Genomic DNA, 20,605 nt, shown 5'->3' with positions numbered 1-20,605 from the left:
CCGTATACTCTACCAGGAAGCCATTATCTGAAAGCTACATCATTCACCGCAAAGTAGCGACGCTGGATTATTGTTACAGGACATGGACCACGGACTGAGAGGCGCCACAATGCCAACAGATTTTCTCATCTGAGGATGTCACCATAAGTCAACCAGGTATGGCCGACAGGTAGTTGGCAAAGCATGACATATATCCTTCGAGAAGGGTATGTATCTTGAAATTTCCTCGCAGATTAAAACTGTGTGCCGGACCGAGACTCTATCTCATTCTGGTATGAAGCTTGTTCGTAGCGTCCACAGGGAACCACTCACTGTTCCAAAACCCCAAAAGCTGAACACATAGTTTCGATCGCGAGTCTGATGTCGGTATGTTCATCTCCACGGTTTCCTTCTCGAGATTCCTTTGCTAAAGCTGAGCAGTTTGCCTCAGAATTCTATAGAGTCCACTTTTTTCCACTCCTATATTTTTATCTCTACGCGGCAAGCCACCTTACGGTGTGTGGCGGAGGGCACTTTTGGTAGCGTATCTTTTCCCCCGTTCCCTGTTCCATTCGTCAATGGCACGTACGTAGAATGAGTTCGGCAAACCTCCGTATGAGCTATAATTTCTCTGATTTTTTTCGTTGTGGTCATTTCGCGGGTCGTGTTTAAGAGGAATTAATACATTGCAAAACTCATTCCGGAACGTACGCTCTCGAAACTTCAGCAGTAAAACTTTCCATGATATGATACACACTGCTCTCTTGTAGCTTCTGCCACTGGAGTAGGTTGATTGTCTGCGTAACACTCGCACACCAACTAAACGATCCGATGAAACGCGCCAATCTTCGTTGGATCTTTTCGTTGGATATATATATATTATTAACTCAGTCTAATAACGGTTACTGAATAATGAGAAATAGTAATTGCTGTTAACATACGTTTTCTAAGCCACTTCTTTCATGGTTAAAAATAATTTCCTCAAGACTCCTACTATGACTCTCAGTCTGGTATCTACTCTTCCTACAGTTCATTTTATGTGATCTTTGCACTTCTGATCGCTCCGGATGGCTACTCCTAAGTATTTTACCTTAGTTACTGTTTCCATTGACTGTCACTGATATTGCAATTGAACAGTGGTGGACTTCTTCATCAGCAATATATCACATTAACTTACGTTCAGAGTAGCTTTCATCCGCCTGCCCGGTTAGCCGTGCGGTCTAACGCACTGCTTTCCGGGCACGAAGGCGTGCCGGTCCCCAGCACGAATCCGCCCGGTAGATCAGTGTCGAAGTCCAGTGTGCCGGTCAGTCTCTGGATTGTTTGTAAGGCGGTTTTCCATTTGCCTTGTTGAATGCGGGCTGTTTCCCTTTATTCTGTCTCAGTTACACTATGTCGGTGGTTGCCGCACAAACACTATATCCACGTATGCGTACACAATAATTACCCTACCACGCAAACATTGGGGTTACAGTCGTCTGGTGTGAGACGTTCTCGGGGTGGTCCACTGGGGGCCGAACCGCACAATAACTCTGGGTTCGGTGTGGGACGGCGGTGGGGTGAGTGGATTGCTGTAGCCTATTGTGGGGTTGTGAATCACTGAGGGCTACGATAGGGACGAACCTCTCCGTCGTTTCTAGATCTCTAGTTCAATACAATACATGTATCACCCTCTGCACCAATCATCTATTCTCTGCAGGTCGTCGCCACAGTCTTCTGGAGTTGCTACCTTCCAGCGTCGCCGGCGGATAGGTTCACATGAGCTTCCATTGGATCATCCGTACGTACTATAATCTATTTTATTTCATCTTACTCGCCCCGACGTTGTTGGGAAGAGTTGGCTGTCAGCGATACCACTTATAACCCCTCTCTAGCCACAGTGTAGTAATGGACAAAAACGGTTTTCAGCAATATGTTTGTTCAAGTGATATATCGTAAATTTTCGAAAAAAAGTTTCAGGAGCAGCAACAGCTGTTAATGAAATAATACATTGTTAGCTACCAGTTTTTTCAAACATTAAAAAGGTGCTTAATTACGGTGTCCATAAGACAGAGCTTCGAGACGTATGAGGACAAACCGGAAAACGCGACATGCCAATCTGAGATCGTTTAGTGGGCCTGCAACAGTCTTTTTGGAGGTCACCCTAGGTATAATGTTCTTACTGCGTGTGATATGCGTTTCGTGCCTGTAACACTGCGAAGTAGGGTGGGACACTGAACACATTTGGCCGACATTACTCGTAGTTGTTTAATTGACAATTCCGAGACCCCAAATAGTCATCTCAAGATGGACCAACATTTGAATGTCGTACTTAGCGTCATAACATGGCTCTGGAGCAGGTTCCAGGAAGGAAGAAACATTTAACTGCAATGCGGGTAAAGTCCACCATATGTTTGACTTTTCTCGACTTAAAGACCCGAAGACTTTCTGCCAGCAGAACGCCCTTTCAGACTTGTAGCCTTTCACTCAGCCAATCCCATGAGACCGCGTACAGGTGGCGTACTCTCTATGGTGGCAACCTGCCGGATGAATTCTTCTCATACAAAGGCAACTGGGTCCGTCGCATGATGCACTTCAGAGTGGTGCTCCTAGATTTGTCGATGGTCATATCAGTCAGTACCTTACGGAAACGCACCTGAAGTTGAATGAGAATTCTTGGAGGAAACAAATTATTCTCAAAAAATACTGTTGAGAATGTTTTGAAAACCAGCCCTTGTGGTACACTGCAGAACGAATGTCCAGAATGATAAGGTATGCCCATCAATTATTTACTTTGCCATCTCCTCCTGGTAAATCATTATATCATTTTCTAACCGTCCTCTTAATTCATTTAACATCCTTCTATGCTATTATATTTTAAACTCTTACGGTTTTTCGCCCAAAAGTAATGAGTATGACACTCGTTGAAACGCCCCGGTGCCTCAACACTACCACTTGTCCCCACACCCGAGATCTTTTCGTTACGCTTCCAGTTACTTTTCCAGCGTCCCTCCCACTATTCATATATCAATCACATACAATGCTGTTCAAAAGGAAAAAGATCCCAATCTGACATACAGTTTTGATTTGTCCTATATTCACAGGACGTCGTTATCAGGAGAAAGAAAACTGGCGTTCTACGTATCGGAGCGTGGAATGTCAGATCCCTTAATCGGGCAGGTAGGTTAGAAAATTTAAAAAGGGAAATGGATAGGTTAAAGTTAGATATAGTGGGAATTAGTGAAGTTCGGTGGCAGGAGGAACAAGACTTCTGGTCAGGTGACTACAGGGTTATAAATACAAAGTCAAATAGGGGTAATGCAGGAGTAGGTTTAATAATGAATAGGAAAATAGGAATGCGGGTAAGCTACTACAAACAGCATAGTGAACGCATTAATGTGGCCAAGATAGATACGAAGCCCACACCTACTACAGTAGTACAAGTTTATATGCCAACTAGCTCTGCAGATGAAGAAGAAATTGAAGAAATGTATGATGAAATAAAAGAAATTATTCAGATAGTGAAGGGAGACGAAAATTTAATAGTGATGGGTGACTGGAATTCGAGTGTAGGAAAAGGGAGAGAAGGAAACATAGTAGGTGAATATGGATTGGGGCTAAGAAATGAAAGAGGAAGCCGCCTGGTAGAATTTTGCACAGAGCACAACTTAATCATAGCTAACACTTAGTTTAAGAATCATGATAGAAGGTTGTATACATGGAAGAACCCTGGAGATACTGAAAGATATCAGATAGATTATATAATAGTAAGACACAGATTTAGGAACCAGGTTTTAAATTGTAAGACATTTCCAGGGGCAGATGTGGACTCTGACCACAATCTATTGGTTATGACCTGTAGATTAAAACTGAAGAAACTGCAAAAAGGTGGGAATTTAAGGAGATGGGCCCTGGATAAACTGACTAAACCAGAGGTTGTACAGAGTTTCAGGGAGAGCATAAGGGAACAATTGACAGGAACGGGGGAAAGAAATACAGTAGAAGAAGAATGGGTAGCTTTGAGGGATGAAGTAGTGAAGGCAGCAGTAGGTAAAAAGAAGAGGGCTAGTAGAAATCCTTGGGTAACAGAAGAAATATTGAATTTAATTGATGAAAGGAGAAAATATAAAAATGCAGTAAATGAAGCAGGCAAAAAGGAATACAAACGTCTCAAAAATGAGATCGACAGGAAGTGCAAAATGGCTAAGCAGGGATGGCTAGAGGACAAATGTAAGGATGTAGAGGCTTACCTCACTAGGGGTAAGATAGATACTGCCTACAGGAAAATTAAAGAGACCTTTGGAGATAAGAGAACCACTTGTATGAACATCAAGAGCTCAGATGGAAACCCAGTTCTAAACAAAGAAGGGAAAGCAGAAAGATGGAAGAAGTATATAGAGGGTCTATACAAGGGTGATGTACTTGAGGACAATATTCTGGAAATGGAAGAGGATGTAGATGAAGATGAAATGGGAGATACGATACTGCGTGAAGAGTTTGACAGAGCACTGAAAGACCTGAGTCGAAACAAGGCCCCCGGAGTAGACAACATTCCATTGGAACTACTGATGGCCTTGGGAGAGCCAGCCCTGACAAAACTCTACCATCTGGTGAGCAAGATGTATGAAACAGGCCAAATACCCTCAGACTTCAAGAAGAATATAACAATTCCAATCCCAAAGAAAGCAGGTGTTGACAGATGTGAAAATTACCGATCAATCAGTTTAATAAGCCACAGCTGCAAAATACTAACACGAATTCCTTACAGATGAATGGAAAAACTAGTAGAAGCCGACCTCGGGGAAGATCAGTTTGGATTCCGTAGAAATGTTGGAACACGTGAGGCAATACTGACCTTACGACTTATCTTAGAAGAAAGATTAAGGAAAGGCAAACCTACGTTTCTAGCATTTGTAGACTTAGAGAAAGCTTTTGACAATGTTGACTGGAATACTCTCTTTCAAATTCTGAAGGTGGCAGGGGTAAAATACAGGGAGCGAAAGGCTATTTACAATTTGTACAGAAACCAAATGGCAGTTATAAGAGTCGAGGGACATGAAAGGGAAGCAGTTGTTGGGAAGGGAGTAAGACAGGGTTGTAGCCTATCCCCGATGTTATTCAATCTGTATATTGAGCAAGCAGTAAAGGAAACAAAAGAAAAATTCGGAGTAGGTATTAAAATCCATGGAGAAGAAATAAAAACTTTGAGGTTCGCCGATGACATTGTAATTCTATCAGAGACAGCAAAGGACTTGGAAGAGCAGTTGAACGGAATGGATGGTGTCTTGAAGGGAGGATATATGATGAACATAAATAAAAGCAAAACGAGGATAATGGAATGCAGTCGATTTAAGTCGGGTGATGTTGAGGGTATTAGATTAGGAAATGAGACACTTAAAGTAGTAAAGGAGTTTTGCTATTTGGGGAGCAAAATAACTGATGATGGTCGAAGTAGAGGGGATATAAAATGTAGACTGGCAATGGCAAGGAAAGCGTTTCTGAAGAAGAGAAATTTGCTAACATCGAGTATAGATTTAAGTGTCAGGAAGTCGTTTCTGAAAGTATTTGTATGGAGTGTAGCCATGTATGGAAGTGAAACATGGACGGTAAATAGTTTGGACAAGAAGAGAATAGAAGCTTTCGAAAAGTGGTGCTACAGAAGATTGCTGAAGATTAGATGGGTAGACCACATAACTAATGAGGAAGTATTGAATAGGATTGGGGAGAAGAGAAGTTTGTGGCACAACTTGACCAGAAGAAGGGATCGGTTGGTAGGACATGTTCTGAGGCATCAAGGGATCACCAATTTAGTATTGGAGGGCAGGGTGGAGGGTAAAAATCGTAGGGGGAGACCAAGAGATGAATACACTAAGCAGATTCAGAAGGATGTAGGTTGCAGTAGGTACTGGGAGATGAAGAATCTTGCACAGGATAGAATAGCATGGAGAGTTGCATCAAACCAGTCTCAGGACTGAAGACCCCAACAACAACAACATATTCACAGCTCCAAAGAACTCTACCTCAGTTTCAGTAAACATTTGTTATCAGTAGAGCTCTGTTGCCGAATAAAACCATGCTCACCTAATTAGTAATGTTCCTAATATATTTCCTTCTTCAGTCACGTAACGTTACATTGCTCTCTAGACAGCAGAATTCTTTTAGTCCTTTCACAAGTACCTCGCAAATTTTGGAACTTAGAAAATCTCTATGTTGTTGTCTGCTGTTCAAAAGGCATATCACACTATCCCAGCCAAATAGGTCGCTGTATACATTGCAACAAAATTGCAAAGTTGGCAGCTCATTACGAAGGTATAAAACGTTCAAAAATGTTACAACAAGTAATAGCGTTTTGAAATAAACTCTGTGGACCTATACGGATCACTAAGAGAGAATGGCAAGAATGATGTACGTGCCCAACACTCTTTAGGACCTATGTACAAAATGCCCCATCAAGCAGAGAAAAAAAACTGCGTAAAATGAGTGTACCAGACTGAGAAATTGCTTCCTATAGTCAACAGTTTGCAGCCGCTCTGGTAATCACATCACATGATGTGCATCACACGCTACACAAATTAAGGGTTAAGTGTCTGAAATGGGTTGTACTAATGATAGGAAAGAAGACAGAATACGCCGTAAGAACAATCAATGAATGCAAAGAGGACAGAATTCGTCGCAGTTAGAAGCAACGGGAGTGACGTACGAGCAAATCGAGAATTATAAAAAAGTGGTAAATTATAGAAGTACTTAAGAGTTCAATAACAAATTAAGCTGACACGTAAGCAGGTATTGTGAACAGAGTTGATGAAGGTACATTAACAATAAGACAGCTATGTAGTTAATGTAAAGTAAAAATATAACTGAAAACACATAGAGACGAATGTGCAAAATGATAGTGGTATAATGATATATGGGGCGAAATGTGGAAACTGCTTCCACGAATAAAAATAAAATAGGAGCAATGGTAATCAAATACACTTGTCTGCTTGTCTGTCGAGTAACAAGAAGGGATTAGAGAAGAAATCAAGAAATTAGAGAAAAAAAGCGTTGAAGCTGATTTTAAGGAGACAATTGAAACAAAACCGCTTAGGTGGAAACGACACACCACCTTCGACAGATGTTCAAAGGAAGTAAAAGAGTGACGTATCAAGGTGAAAAATAAGATGGATTGGGCGAAAATGGAATATGGAAGTTCAAATAGCCAAGGAAACCCAAGGATTACAAAAGGAGGATTGGAAAGACTGATAAAAATGGCAACTGAGATACGGGAAATGAAACAACTGTAATCAACTTCCATGATGATGAAGGTGATGGCAATGACATTTCATGCTTCCGACCGGATGAAATTTGCGTTGCACTTCTCGTGTTGATATTTGTATGCATTCACATGTTTTATTTTACAAATTTTTCAACACTGAAATTAAATAACTGAGATCAGAAGTCGTAAATGCTGACTTAATACTTTTAAATTAACTTTCTTTCTTGATTCCATAGTTATTACTTCCACTATGTTTTCCCTCTTTTCTTATTTGTTATATATTGCTCGTTTCTCTATGATATTCCCATTCCCCAGACCATTTAGAGCTTATCATTCCGACTATTCACTATCAATGACTTCTCCAGTTCCAGAACCGAGCGAGGTGGCGCAGTGGTTAGCACACTGGACTCGCATTCGGGAGGACGACGGTTCAATCCCGTCTCCGGCCATCCTGATTTAGGTTTTCCGTGATTTCCCTAAATCGCTTCAGGCAAATGCCGGGATGGTTCCTTTGAAAGGGCACGGCCGATTTCCTTCCCCATCCTTTCCTCACCCGAGCTTCCGCTCCGTCTCTAATGACCTCGTTGTCGACGGGACGTTAAACACTAATATCCTCCTCCCTCCAGTTCCAGAAATACCTAAGGATGCTCTAACATAAATGCAGAAGTCGATGATAAGGCGCAGTGAGCCTAACAAAGCTGACCGGCCACTAAGTCATTCTGTGTCTGTAGTAAGTAAGTAAGTAAACCGCAACAGCTACCTTTCCTAGGCGTAGATCATCCATTGATCTTACGAGTCTATGTTTTCCCAGGTACAGTCATTCCAAAAAGGAAAATTTCTCAGTCGTAACTGTATTGGAGACTGTGTGCTCCATTTAGCAGAACCATCGGTCGCTCGTAGTCGGAGCGTTAATTCAGATTAAATCTGTGTGCCGGTCCGAGAGTCGAACTCGGGACCTTTGCCTTTCTCGGGCAAGTGCTCTATAAGCTCTTTCGCGGGCAAAAACTTCCTAGCAGATTAAATCTGTGTGCCGGTCCGAGACTCGAACTCGGGACCTTTGCCTTTCGCGGGCAAGTGCTCTACCAACACTTTCGCGGGCAACTCTATTGGTAGAGCACTTGCCCGCGAAAGAATTGGTAGAATACTTGCCCGCGAAAGGCAAAGGTCCCGAGTTCGAGTCTCGGTCCGGCACACAGTTTTAATCTTCTAGGAAGTTACATGTCAGCGCACACTCCGCTGCAGAGTGAAAAATTTCATTCCTTCTTTATAACTGTTTAAGTCGCTGCTAATGTTCCAGAATTAAAAAAACAAAGTTCCTCTCTCCATCTCTGGTCAATTTATATAGGTTTTCCTTCGTCTTAAGGCAAATAGTGCAACTGGCAATAGCTTTCCGAACATACCAAACTGGAGCTTCTTCTGCCCCACTAACATCTTGCCCGGTATTTGGCTGCAAACCCCTCACTCTTCAAAGGGCTGTTACTCGAAAAAAACCTGCTCTACCCATAGGGAGAAAAAATGAGAGACTCTAAAAGTGAAAGCAAACTTGTAGCACTTGGCTGGCCATTAAAACAACAGCATCATGAAGGCAGCATGCAACAAACATCAAGTGGCACGAAGTGTACTACACGCAAAAGATTAGCGTATCAGCACAACCGCAAAAAGTAGACAGGAGCAAAGCCATCTATCTGTATTCTGTATATAAGAAAAAAAAGCCCATTGGAATGTTGGTTACGTGCGCCTCGTCAAGGAAGGAGAAAAGTCTACAAGCACGTATCGTAGCCTAGCGAGACTGCGGATTATCGATAGCGATAATGCAACACTCGTTGGTTGTGATCTAATACTCTTACACACATATGAAATCGATGTGTTCAGGAGAACCCAAGTCAAAGCCATAGGGGATTTCCAAGGCCGCACGCGACTAGCGCCTGAAAGGACAGAGATCTGGTTCACTTGATCGTACAGCCACGTCATGTATCCAGTGTCAGGAAATGGATTTGTTTCCAAACTGAGGAGTGTCAACGCGGACAGTGCCATGACATCTGGAACACTACTGACTGGCAGCATAATGAGCATTGTTGTGGTTACCCTTGACGCCGCGGTAGCAGTGAGGGCCGCGCCGACGGTGCTGCACTCAACGACAGTATTGGACTCCGGAGTGGCAGCAGGTTGTCTTTTAAGACGAGTTCCGATTCTATTTATGGCAACATGATGGCCGCATCGATATGTGGGGGATCCGACAAGATCAGACAAAGAATTAACAATAGATTCTAATCTCAACAAAACTACCAATAAATGTTTACGTTTTGACGAAAAAACGCTTGCCAGGTGGAATTCGTTATTGTCATATTGGCCCACTATTATCATAAGCACCTGGCGTGATGATGTGAAGTGTCATTTGGGTATACACGCAGTCACCTATGATTTCTGTACCCAGTAACCTGGAGAGCTGCCGTTACATTCCTGGTATCATTCAGTCAGTGGCTGCGCCTTTTCTCCGAGACCCCTTTGACGTTACTTTCAACAAGATAATGCAGTATCGCATGTTACCCGTTGTAATGGGACATCCTCCTCCAGCAGTACTTTTCCTCCACAGTAGTTGTCGATACCAGTATTATTTTTCGAATTTTGGACAGGTCAGTATTTCTAAAAACTATGATATAATTTTATACACAGTATGTTATATTTCACGCTAAAATTCATGAAAAGGAATTACTTTATTTTCGATGATACAGTCGATATCTACTGTACTAGCTCTGAATGTACAGTTAAAATTATTTTTTAGAAACATTTGAAATTACGAATTATTTGGCACACTTATAATACTAATTATTATTTTACGCAGTCTAGTACTGTTTACTATATTTATTTCAGGATTCATTTATGAAATAATAATCGAAATTAAAAGAAATTCATATGTCAAGAAAAATTGTAAACCCTCTGGAATGTGGTTATTACCAACGAGTGAAGTAGTAGTAAGCATGCCTCTAATGTGATCATACGAATTTTTTATTTTGGTCTCACAATGTAATTTCGGCTTTGTTAATGTGAAAACGCAAAAGACTATATGATATACCAGAATGTGACAACATATATTAACGTAGCAACAAAAATTCTGCAACAACAATCTTCAAATTTATTTACATCAATTCAACCATGAGGACCTAAAATGTGACAATTTAGCTTCAAGAATCAGATCCGTAGACAAGAAGAACTGGAGACAACTCTACACGAAGAGCTAAGTAAACTAGAAAGTTTGTTGTAATCTTAGCTCCTCTCAAATTTTTCATAATAGACTTTGTTTACTGCGGACAACAGCTGGAATCAGGAAGGAGGGGGTAGATTACACTGTACCGTTGACCAGACTAGAAACAGATGTTTTTCGACTGTTGCTCTTCGCAGCGCGTACTCTGGATCTCTCACCCATTGAAACGAGTCATTATCTTGTCATGGATTTGTTCTCACCACCAGCTGGGAACCACTTCAAATGATGAACTCTGACATAGAGCAATGTAGAATGACGTATTTGTCACCCAAGATCGGTGCCTCTCGATGTCCATCCGATTGGAGCCTTGCGTCATGCAAATATGGCATTGCAACACCAGAGTTAGCAACGTGTGTCAATAGTGCAGACATTAGTGGCTTCTCCTTGCAGTCGTCAGCGACAAATGGAAGGCGCTCCTGAAGACACGCCCTCTGTCAGCACCGCAGCACCGTCGCAAAGAGGTAGATATAGGGCCGAGCACGGGCTCACTCTGTCCAGTTCGTGATCTCTGATGAAGCATTCCACATCATCTAGTTAGAACACCAGGGCCGTGAAGTCTCAGCTGCAACTGTACTTTTGTAATTGTTGAACTTGTAATTCATGATCAGAGTTTGTAATTGTGGGCATCAAATGGTGCTTTAGTGTCACAGACAGTTCTATATAATCGAACACTCCTGTGGCAATATATTGTACGAAATTAACAATCTTTCTGTCAGTCATGTAAAAAAGTGAACTAATATTTCATATGTTGTAGATCGAGGCGATCGTAGTTTCGTTAGATCATACCAATCTGCAATTCTGTAACTAAATTTCGCCCACTGAATAACATAACATTAATCACGTATCTTTCCTCCTATACTGTTCAAGCACACTAACAAGAGAATCCTACTGTCTTGGAAATTCAAGTCAGAATGAGACTTCGCAAGTTAGTAATATCCCTCAAGAGTGCCCACCCATAAAAGTTGTAAAGCGCACTAGTCATAACATTCCGAGGAAAAAGGCTCTTTAGTTTTACATGGGGCTCATATAACAGTCAACTGATATGCTACGAAAGCACAGCGAAATTGATGCGCCTGTAGTGAACTGACTTGCCACACGGGCGATCCAGGTTGAATCCCACCTTAAGGTAGCATTTAATTTTTTTAATTGTTTTAAAAATTATAACAACTTTAGAATACAGTTAATGACCTAAAATATTATGAACAGAATCATATTTTTTATTTATGAAATGACTCTTACAGCTAATCATCATAAAAAGAGAATTACAATTAATATTTTCTTTTCAAAAGTTGATTTTTAATGGAGGCAAATTAAAGCTTTAATTATTACTGTACAAAATTTCGGTTAGGGTTTTATTTATATAACAGTTTTTTAGAATACCATCTTTATGTGCAATTTCGTATTTTATATTCAAGCACCAGAATGGTAATTATCACCAAAGCATGGAAAAAATATTTTGACATTTTATACAATTTATGTAAGAGGCTATTTACGCAACCAACATTTTTTTTTATACATGTGTTGGAAAATGTGCTCCGTTAACATTCATGAACACTTCTCGTTCGACAGAAAGCCTGGAAGCTCATTAAGAATAACGAATCATTTCATTAAAAATTGGCGATGATATTTTATGATGCGCTTTTGATTAAATTTTTAGATATTCTTTACGGTAATTTATTTCTCTATCATTTTTAATCAGATAATCACAATTCTTAATTATATTTTGTATCTGTCTATAAAAATAAGCGTCACAGGGTTGAATAAGAGGGGTATATTTTCCAGGAATCACTTTAATTACACAAGTCGATGATTTCTCATCATTCTCAAAGATTTCGTCACATAATTCAGGCTTTGTTTGTTCTCCCGAAGAGTCAATAATTGATAGAAAGTGTTCTTTTCCCGCATAAGACTTTAAACAATGGTTGGGAATGTCAATATACAATTTTAGAGATAATATTTCAGACAATTATCTTTATCGGAAACAAAATAATAAGTGACTCAGAGGTAGGACTGACCCCGCATGGCCTGTGTGGAAAGCGAGCTGCTACAGGCGCAACTATTTCGCTATGCTGCCAGAGCGTACGAATAGACCGGTGTATGAGATGCATGTAAGACTTTAGAGACCTTCTCAGAATTTACAACTTTTATTGGTGGACACCCTTGAAGTATACTACTGAACTGCGAAGTCTCATCCCGAATTGAATTACGAAGACCTTAAGTTCTCCTTATTTCGTTAATAAGTATTATTCCTGGTTTTGCAATTTTATTGGCCATCAATATAAGTCCGTAAGGCACGAGGAAGGTACGCACCTAGAGGTGTGGGCATGACGGGCAGCGCGGGCGGCGGCAGCTGCGGAGGCTGAGAGTGCGTGGGCGGCATCGGCTGCGGCTGCGGCTGAGGAGGTGGCTGCAGCGCGGGCACGGGGGCGGCTGGGGGCGGCGCGTCCTGCTGGATGATGCTGTCGATGCTGAACGACTTGGGCGGCGCCGCCAGCGCCCGCGGCAGCGTCGTGGCCGGCGCGCCGCCGCCGCCGCCTACCGGGTGCAGCGAGGACGCCATGCTCGCCAGCCCCGCCTCCAGGGCCTCCTTCTCCACCTGTCCGCACGTAACCACACCACAAGTACTGACTGCTCACCTGCAGATTACAAGTCAGCCGGACAGCCGCGACAACACTCTCGCCAACACACAGAACCTGTACACACTCACATACAAACATATTAGGTTGGTGCATAAATTCGTAGCTGTTTTCAGTAAGCTTAATAAACACAATAGATACACATAACAGGAGCTTTAGTCATCAACTATATATGCTCTTCGAATATTTACAAATGACTGCTAACTCTATGTACATTTTCGACCCCGTGACTGTAGAAATCACGTTGTTTTGAGGCGAAGAACTCGTCGAGCCATTTCCGCAGTGGTTTTTCATCCAGAAAGGAAGTTCCTTGAAGACTGTGCGTTAGAGAGCGGATAAGTTTAATATCTGAGGGCGCAAGATCAGATGAAAAAGGTGAGTGTGAAAGACCTCCCAATGCAACCCCGTTACTGTGGATTAGCATCACTTCGCGCAGTCTTCCTGGAATTTGTCCCCGGATTGCATCTCCAAGACATCTCAGTTGTTGACAGGAAACGTCAGTAGTGATGCTTATACCTCGGGGAAGCAATTCGTGGTACACCACGCCATCACTGTTCCACCAAATGCATAACGTTCCCTTTTGTGGATACGCGGAGGCCTTTGTACGGGGAGTTGCTGCTTTCTTTGGGCTCAACCATTCCTTTGCCTTACGTTAGCATAAAGACACCATTTCTCGTCATCTGTAACGACACAGGCTAGGAATGATAGGTGTTGTTCACGAGCCAATTGATGAGGAGGGAGCATAGACGTTCATATTCCCACCCGCAAATTCCTGTGATTTTGGCTGAGAGCATGCAGTGCCCATACACCCGATTTTTGAATCTTCCTCTGCATGAAAATGTACGATAGTGGGATGATCATAGTTCATCACGCATGCCAGTTGTCGAGTAGACTGATGTGGACCATTGTGGATTGATGCGTTCAAAGGAGCTTCATGAAACCCCTAACGCTGTCCTGAACATGGAGAACGATCCTCGTCAAAACGAGAAAACAAGTTTCATGCCGTTCTATGCCCAGTGGCATTATCCCCACACACGGCGCAAATGTTTTTCGGTGCTGTTACTCCTCTACTGAATGCAAACAGCAGAATATGTCGTAAATGTTCCAGTTTATCCATTTAATCTTCAGTTTTTCAGGTTTCGCAGCTCCAATCACTATCTGAAAATGACAAAATAACAACATGTAATCTCAAATAGCAACAGTGAACTACAATGACATTCGATAAATAAACACATAGCAAGTGCAATACCAACGCTACTGTCTTATGCACCAACCCAATACATGCACTATCTGACCAAAAGTATCCGGAATTGTTATGCGGAATTGACCACTATGTGTCATGAGAGACGATCCCGGCAGTATAAAAGGGGACGGTGAGCATTATGCTGACAGTACAGAAACAGTAACAACAGAACGAGTCCGCTAGGACAGCTCAGTGTCTTTGAACGTGGATGCCACTTGACTAATCACTCAGAGACATTTCAGGTCTTCTAAAGCTGCCCGAGTAGACTGTTGGTGTTGTGACTGCGAATTGGAAACGCAAAGGGAGAACCACAGTTAAACTTAGACCACGCAGGTTACATGTACTGACTGATAGGATATGTGGATCATTGTGGAGGGTCGTTGTAAAAATTCCGCTTGAAATCCGTGGAAGGCATAACTCGTGAATTTCAAAGTGCTACCACCAGTCCAGCTAGTACAATGACTGTATGTAGGGATTAAAAAAGAATGGCGTACATTGTTGAGCAAGTTTTCATAAGCCACGCCCTTCGGTAGCCAGTGCTATGCGAGGCTTGAGACGGTGTAATGAAGGACGCCACTGGAGAGTAAATGACTGGAAAATAGTAATCTGGAGTGATGAATTACGCTATAGACGGTAGCGATCCGACATAAGGGTTTGGGTTTGGGGAATCCCTGGAGAACGTTACCTATGACAAGTGTAGTGCCAACAGCGAACTATGGAAGAGGTGGTGTGACACTATCGTGATGTTTTTCGCGATGATGCTGCGGTCCCATTGTTCTGCTGAAGGAAAAGTTAACTGCGTACAGTGATTTGTATGAGTATGAGAAAGCACACTGCCATAAAGGAGCATCCATGAGTCAATGGTTTGGGTACAGTAACCTTCCTGAAATGGACAAATCTGTAACGAGTGTCCACCTGAATTCGATGGAACTCCTTTGCGATGAGATAGAACGTTGACTTCTGCCCAGACCAAAGAGTCCAAATACTTTATCTGGTTCCGGTTCTTGAGGGACATTCCTCCCTAGACATTCAGACACCTCACTGAAAGTATACTCAGCGGAATTCAAGCCATCGTAAAGGCGAAACTCAACTATCTCCAGTCGGGTGCGGGGAGGGGGAGGAATGGGGGGAATCCCTGTGCCTAATATGATCGGTAGCAGAAATCTGGAAAATTTTGGTAAGGTCTTACGGGACCAAACTTCTCAGGTCATCAGTCCCTTTGCTTACGCACTACTTAATCTAATTTAAACTAACTTACATTAAGGACGACACACACACCCATGCCCGAGGGAGGGCTCGAACCTCCGACGGGGGGAGCCGCGCGGACCGTGACAACATGTCCTAGACCGCGAGGACCGGGACAAGACGTCCTAAACCGCGCGGCTACCCCGCGCGGCTGAACGGTAGCAACACAAGTACGCTGCACATGTCGAGCAAGTCATTGGCGTTGTAAGGTTAGTAGCTTATTCTTGGTACTCATGGAAAGCGATGTAAGCTTTATGCATTGAAGCGCCAGAGACACTAGTATAGGCATGAATATTCAAATACAGAGATGTGTGAACCGGCAGAATACGGCTCTGAGGTCGGCAACACCTATATAAGACAGTTGCGCAGTTGTTTGATCGCTTATTCGGCTACAATGGCAGTTTTTCAAGATTTTACTGCGTTTGAACGTGGTGTTACAGTCGCGTACAAGCGATTGGACACAGAATCTCTAAGGTAGCGATTAAGTTGGTATTTTCCCATACGACCATTTCACGATTGTACCGTGAATATAGGAATCCGGTAAAACATCTAATCCCCGACATCGCTGCGGCCGGAAGAAGATCCAGCAATAACAGAACCAACGACGACTGAATAGAATCGTTCAACGTGACAGAAGTGCAACCCTTCCGCAGTTTGCTACAGATTCCAATGTTGGGCCTTCAGCGAGTGTCAGCGTGTAAACCATTCAACGAAACATCACCGATATGGGCTTTCGGAGCCGAAAGCCTACTCGTGTACCCTTGATGACTACACGACACAAAGCCTTACGCCTCACTTGGGCCCGTCAACACAGACATTGGACTGTTGATGACTGTAAATATCTTGCCTGGTCGGACGAGTCTCGTTTAATATTTTATCGAGCAGGTAGACGGGTACGGGTGCAAAGACAACCTCATGAATCTATGGACCATGTATATCAGCTGTGGACTGTTCACGCTGCTGGAGGCTCTTTAATGGTGTGGGGAGTGTGCAGTTGGAGTGATATGGGACACCTGATACGTCTAGATACGACTCTGAAAGGTGACATGCACGTAAGCATCCTGTTTCATCACCTGCATCCATTCATGTCCATTGCGCCTTGCGACGGACTTGGGCGATTCCAATAGGACAATGTGACTCCCCACACGTCGAGAATTGCTACATAGTGGCTACAGGAACACTTTTCTGAGTTTAATCACTTCCGCTGTTCACCAAACCCCCCCAGACATGTACATTATTGAGTATATCTGGGATGCCTTGGAACGTGCTGTTCAGAAGAGAACTCCAACCCCTCGTACTCTTACTTATGGACAGCACTGCAGGATTCATGGTGTCAGTTCCTTCCAGCACTACTTCAGACATTAGTCGAGTCCGTGTGGATCATGTAAAGAGGAACTGGACAACTGAAAAGATTTTAGGTAAAGTGTTTCTAAACTGCTTGCGAGTTATCGTGGTGTGTTTGAATATCGGAAAATTTTTGTGGAATCTCTCTTCATTGGTTTCAGATAGTTATTTTTATTGTTCAAACGAGAGTAAGTAAAGTTTTTAATTCACATGGCTTGCACTAGGAAGTTAAAGATTGTAACACTCCTTCAACATTTCAGTAAATAGTTTTGACAGAGTAGTATTTGATACAAAGGATAAATGTTGTAAAGATGATTTTATAGTCAGGCAGTTAGTTTGCTTTAGGCAACAGAGTTTTTGGAAGCTCGATTTTCCTCAAGTCATTTACCAATTTCAAATTACAGCACCGTCTTTTCGCAAAAGAATTTTATTTTCTGATTGTCTATGTCGCCGCATTTCACGGTGAGAACACAACTGCACAGAGTAAAAGTAAAGCATGGTCTGTTTAGAATAGTTGCACGTCCTTGCATTTCACTAGCGCAAGGCTTTTTCTTTCCTATTTAGCTTGCTCTCTGCCGCACTACCAAGTTTCCTGTTGCCACAGGTGAGCCGTACGAAACTTTTTACGGCCAGTTTTACGGTACAGTTATATTACAGTTAGAACATTCTCTTAGCTGTGTTTTCAAAATTCATTATCAGAATAGGGTCAGAAGAATTCAATTCAGATTTAATTTCCTGCACAGATAATTTTATTTACACAGTACAGTGTTACATTTCCGTGTCCATTATTCTTTGTTTGCCCGCCCGGTTGGCCGTGCGGTCTAACGCACGGATTTCCGGGCGGGAAGGAGCTCCTTGTCCCCGGCACGAATCCACCGGCGGATTTGTGTCGAGATCCGGTGAACCAGCCAGTCTGTGAATGGTTTTTAGGCGGTTTTCCATCTGCCTCGGCGAATGCGGGCTGGTTCCCCTTATTTCGCCTCAGTTACACTACGTCGGCGATTGCTGCGCAAACAAGTTCTCCATGTACGCGTACACCACCATTACTCTACCACTCAAACATACGGGCTACACACGTCTAGTGTGAGACGTTCCCTGGGGGGGAGGGGGGGGGGTCCACCGGGGGCCGAACCGCACAATAACCCTGGGTTCGGTGTGGGCGGCGGAAGGGTGAAGTGGACTGCGGTAGTCGTCGTGGGGTTGTGGACCACTGCGGCTGCGGCGGGGACGGAGCCTCTCCGTCGTTTCTAGGTTCCCAGTTAACATACATACAACACAATTCTGTGTTTAAAAGTTTGCCAGGCAGACTGCACACTTAAATTCACAGAACATTTGTTAAGAAACGTTTTAATGGTTCATTCCTTCAAAATTCAGTTAGTAATTTTACGTAGCTCTTTCATTCTTTTAGCTTCATGTTTTGGAATTTAAAGTCACGAATTGTAGTACTACTCATTGTACCGCACAATATAGTTTCACGGAATAGCTTGTTTAGTCAACAGTTTTATATCTCTGATTACCATATTATTTAAAAATACGGTTAGAGATTTTTAATCAGATAACTTTCTGAAATTTCACCACTTGTTTTGTTCAGCATTACAACACAGATACACACAGGATAAGGCAGAGCAGTTCAGTTTACTTCAATTTCAGATCACAAAAAATTATGTAGAAAAGATACAACTTCCCTCAGTACACTTATAAACAAATACACTTTCACATTCATTAGGCTTTCATTTTTTGTCTGAAACTTCTATGGCAGAGTCAAATTAAAAGTAATTCCCTTACTCAGTTTCTAGGATTTTCTGGCAGATTTTCTTAGTTTTAAAGAAAACGGAGGAACTGGAAACCAATTCTCAAACATTCTCTATTTGTACTCCTCCTACCCCACCAGCACTTTGCCTGGCTTGCGGCTGAAAAGTTCCCGGGTTTTCATACGTCATTACCCAAAGAGCTCGATCTACCTAAGGAATGACACGTACACGAAAAAGAAGTATGGTAACAGAAAGTTGTCGGAAAGTAATTGCTACGAGACTACTTCCCTTAAGCGAATGAAGTTAGCACAAAGTTCGGTTTATCCACAGCTCCATGAAGAGTTTCGATGGAAAACGGGCAAGCCTATATAAATCCGTTGGATCGCATAACTGGTAATGTGGAACTACTGTTCGTGAAAGTCAAGGACTTGGGTTCACATCTCTGTTGAACACATACGCAGTATACTTAAATCAGGGCGGCAATCGAACACTTTACATACTTAGCCTTTTCGCAAATGCTTCCACCATTGGCCTGAAAGCCATGATCATGCCCTTTTGTACGTCAGATATCTCGCTCCGTTTCCGCATTACGAAATATACTGCGCTATTCTCCGCGTCCATCTAACGCCTTTAATGTATTCTCCACAGTTAGTGCTGCCAACTGTCACTTGTGAATGGTTACTGCACGCTGACGTCGAACATAGGCTGTGGTCACATTAACGTAACTGGGCCGTGAGTGTTATAAGATGCAGTATTACTGTTTATATGTCTAAACAAAATAGCAGTGCCTTAACTAATATAACGACACGGTCAAAACACACGTTTTACAATGAGTCAAAAGAAATCTATCTTACATATTTAACAATGACGAACTCTCGTTCCTTTGTTCCTATTAATATTACATGAATGATTTTTGGGATAAGACATTCTGTATGCAACTGAATGAAGGCGGTACTTGTTTCGCCTGATGCTTCTCGCCTCAAGGCATCATCATGGACTGCATTTGCATGCAGCACTTCCAACGTACATATTCTGCTATTGCACATGAAAGTTACACATAATTCTGTGTAGTGAAAATTTCCCCTACCAGTCACAATAAAAGATTACTTATTCATCACACAATCTGTTTCGGGTGTGTGTCCATCCTCAGGTGTTTATACATTCTTGTACATGTTTATATTGCTGGAGATCAATGTATAAATACAACGAAAATTATTTGCTGGTGACTAAACAGACACAAGAGGAACAATTGTAAGTGTCAAGGCACCATTTGTCGAAAATATATCTGTACTTACATAAAAATGAAGCATCAGTATTGTAATTACGCTGTGGTGTCAGTTTTCCACCACAGTTTTCTACGGTAACTTATGGAAAGCGGCCAAAATCGGTCGTGCGAGTGAAGAAGACTACCTGCTTTATCTGCAGCACAACTACGATGGTAAGCCGTTGGTGTTGTCAAGGTTATTCTAACACCCCATTTTTAACTATACACGCGCATATGACGTAATTCCCTAGAAGAAAACAACATGCTGAAATTATTGCTTTATTGCACGTAAAGGACTTTTTATTCGCTGTGACTTGCAAATCTGTTCCTCTGACGCGACGTACTACATGACATTTTTGTAACAATTGCTCTGAGGTGATAAAAGTCATAGGATATTGATATGCACATATGCAAATGGCGGTAGTATCGCGTGCACAAGCTATAAAAGGACAGTGCGTTGGCGGATCTGTCATTTGTATTAAAGTGACAATTAACAACCTTTGAACACGTAATGATAGTTGGAGCAAACACATGCGATATTCTATTTCTGAAATCGTCAGGGAATTCAATATTCCGAGATCCACAGTGTCAAGAATGTGCCGATAATACGCAATTTCAGGCGTTACTTCTCACAACGCACAAAGCTG

At 42.4% G+C, this 20,605-nt stretch overlaps 1 protein-coding gene across 1 annotated transcript in view; it reads right to left on the bottom strand.

Moving 5' to 3' along the window:
• Window positions 1–20,605, bottom strand: part of LOC126088366 (forkhead box protein B2-like) — a 125,449-nt gene that overhangs the window by 29,648 nt on the left and 75,196 nt on the right. Inside the window, exon 3 of the mRNA XM_049906503.1 lies at window positions 12,786–13,071. Within this exon, the coding sequence (XP_049762460.1) occupies window positions 12,786–13,071 (286 nt within the window). The remainder of the gene's footprint in view (window positions 1–12,785; window positions 13,072–20,605) is intronic.

This window comes from Schistocerca cancellata, chromosome 6 (assembly GCF_023864275.1).
Source record: "Schistocerca cancellata isolate TAMUIC-IGC-003103 chromosome 6, iqSchCanc2.1, whole genome shotgun sequence".
Lineage (NCBI taxonomy): Eukaryota > Metazoa > Arthropoda > Insecta > Orthoptera > Acrididae > Schistocerca > Schistocerca cancellata.
The sequence above is the reverse complement of the archived record's forward strand: the minus strand, read 5'-3'. Positions and strand labels throughout refer to the sequence as shown.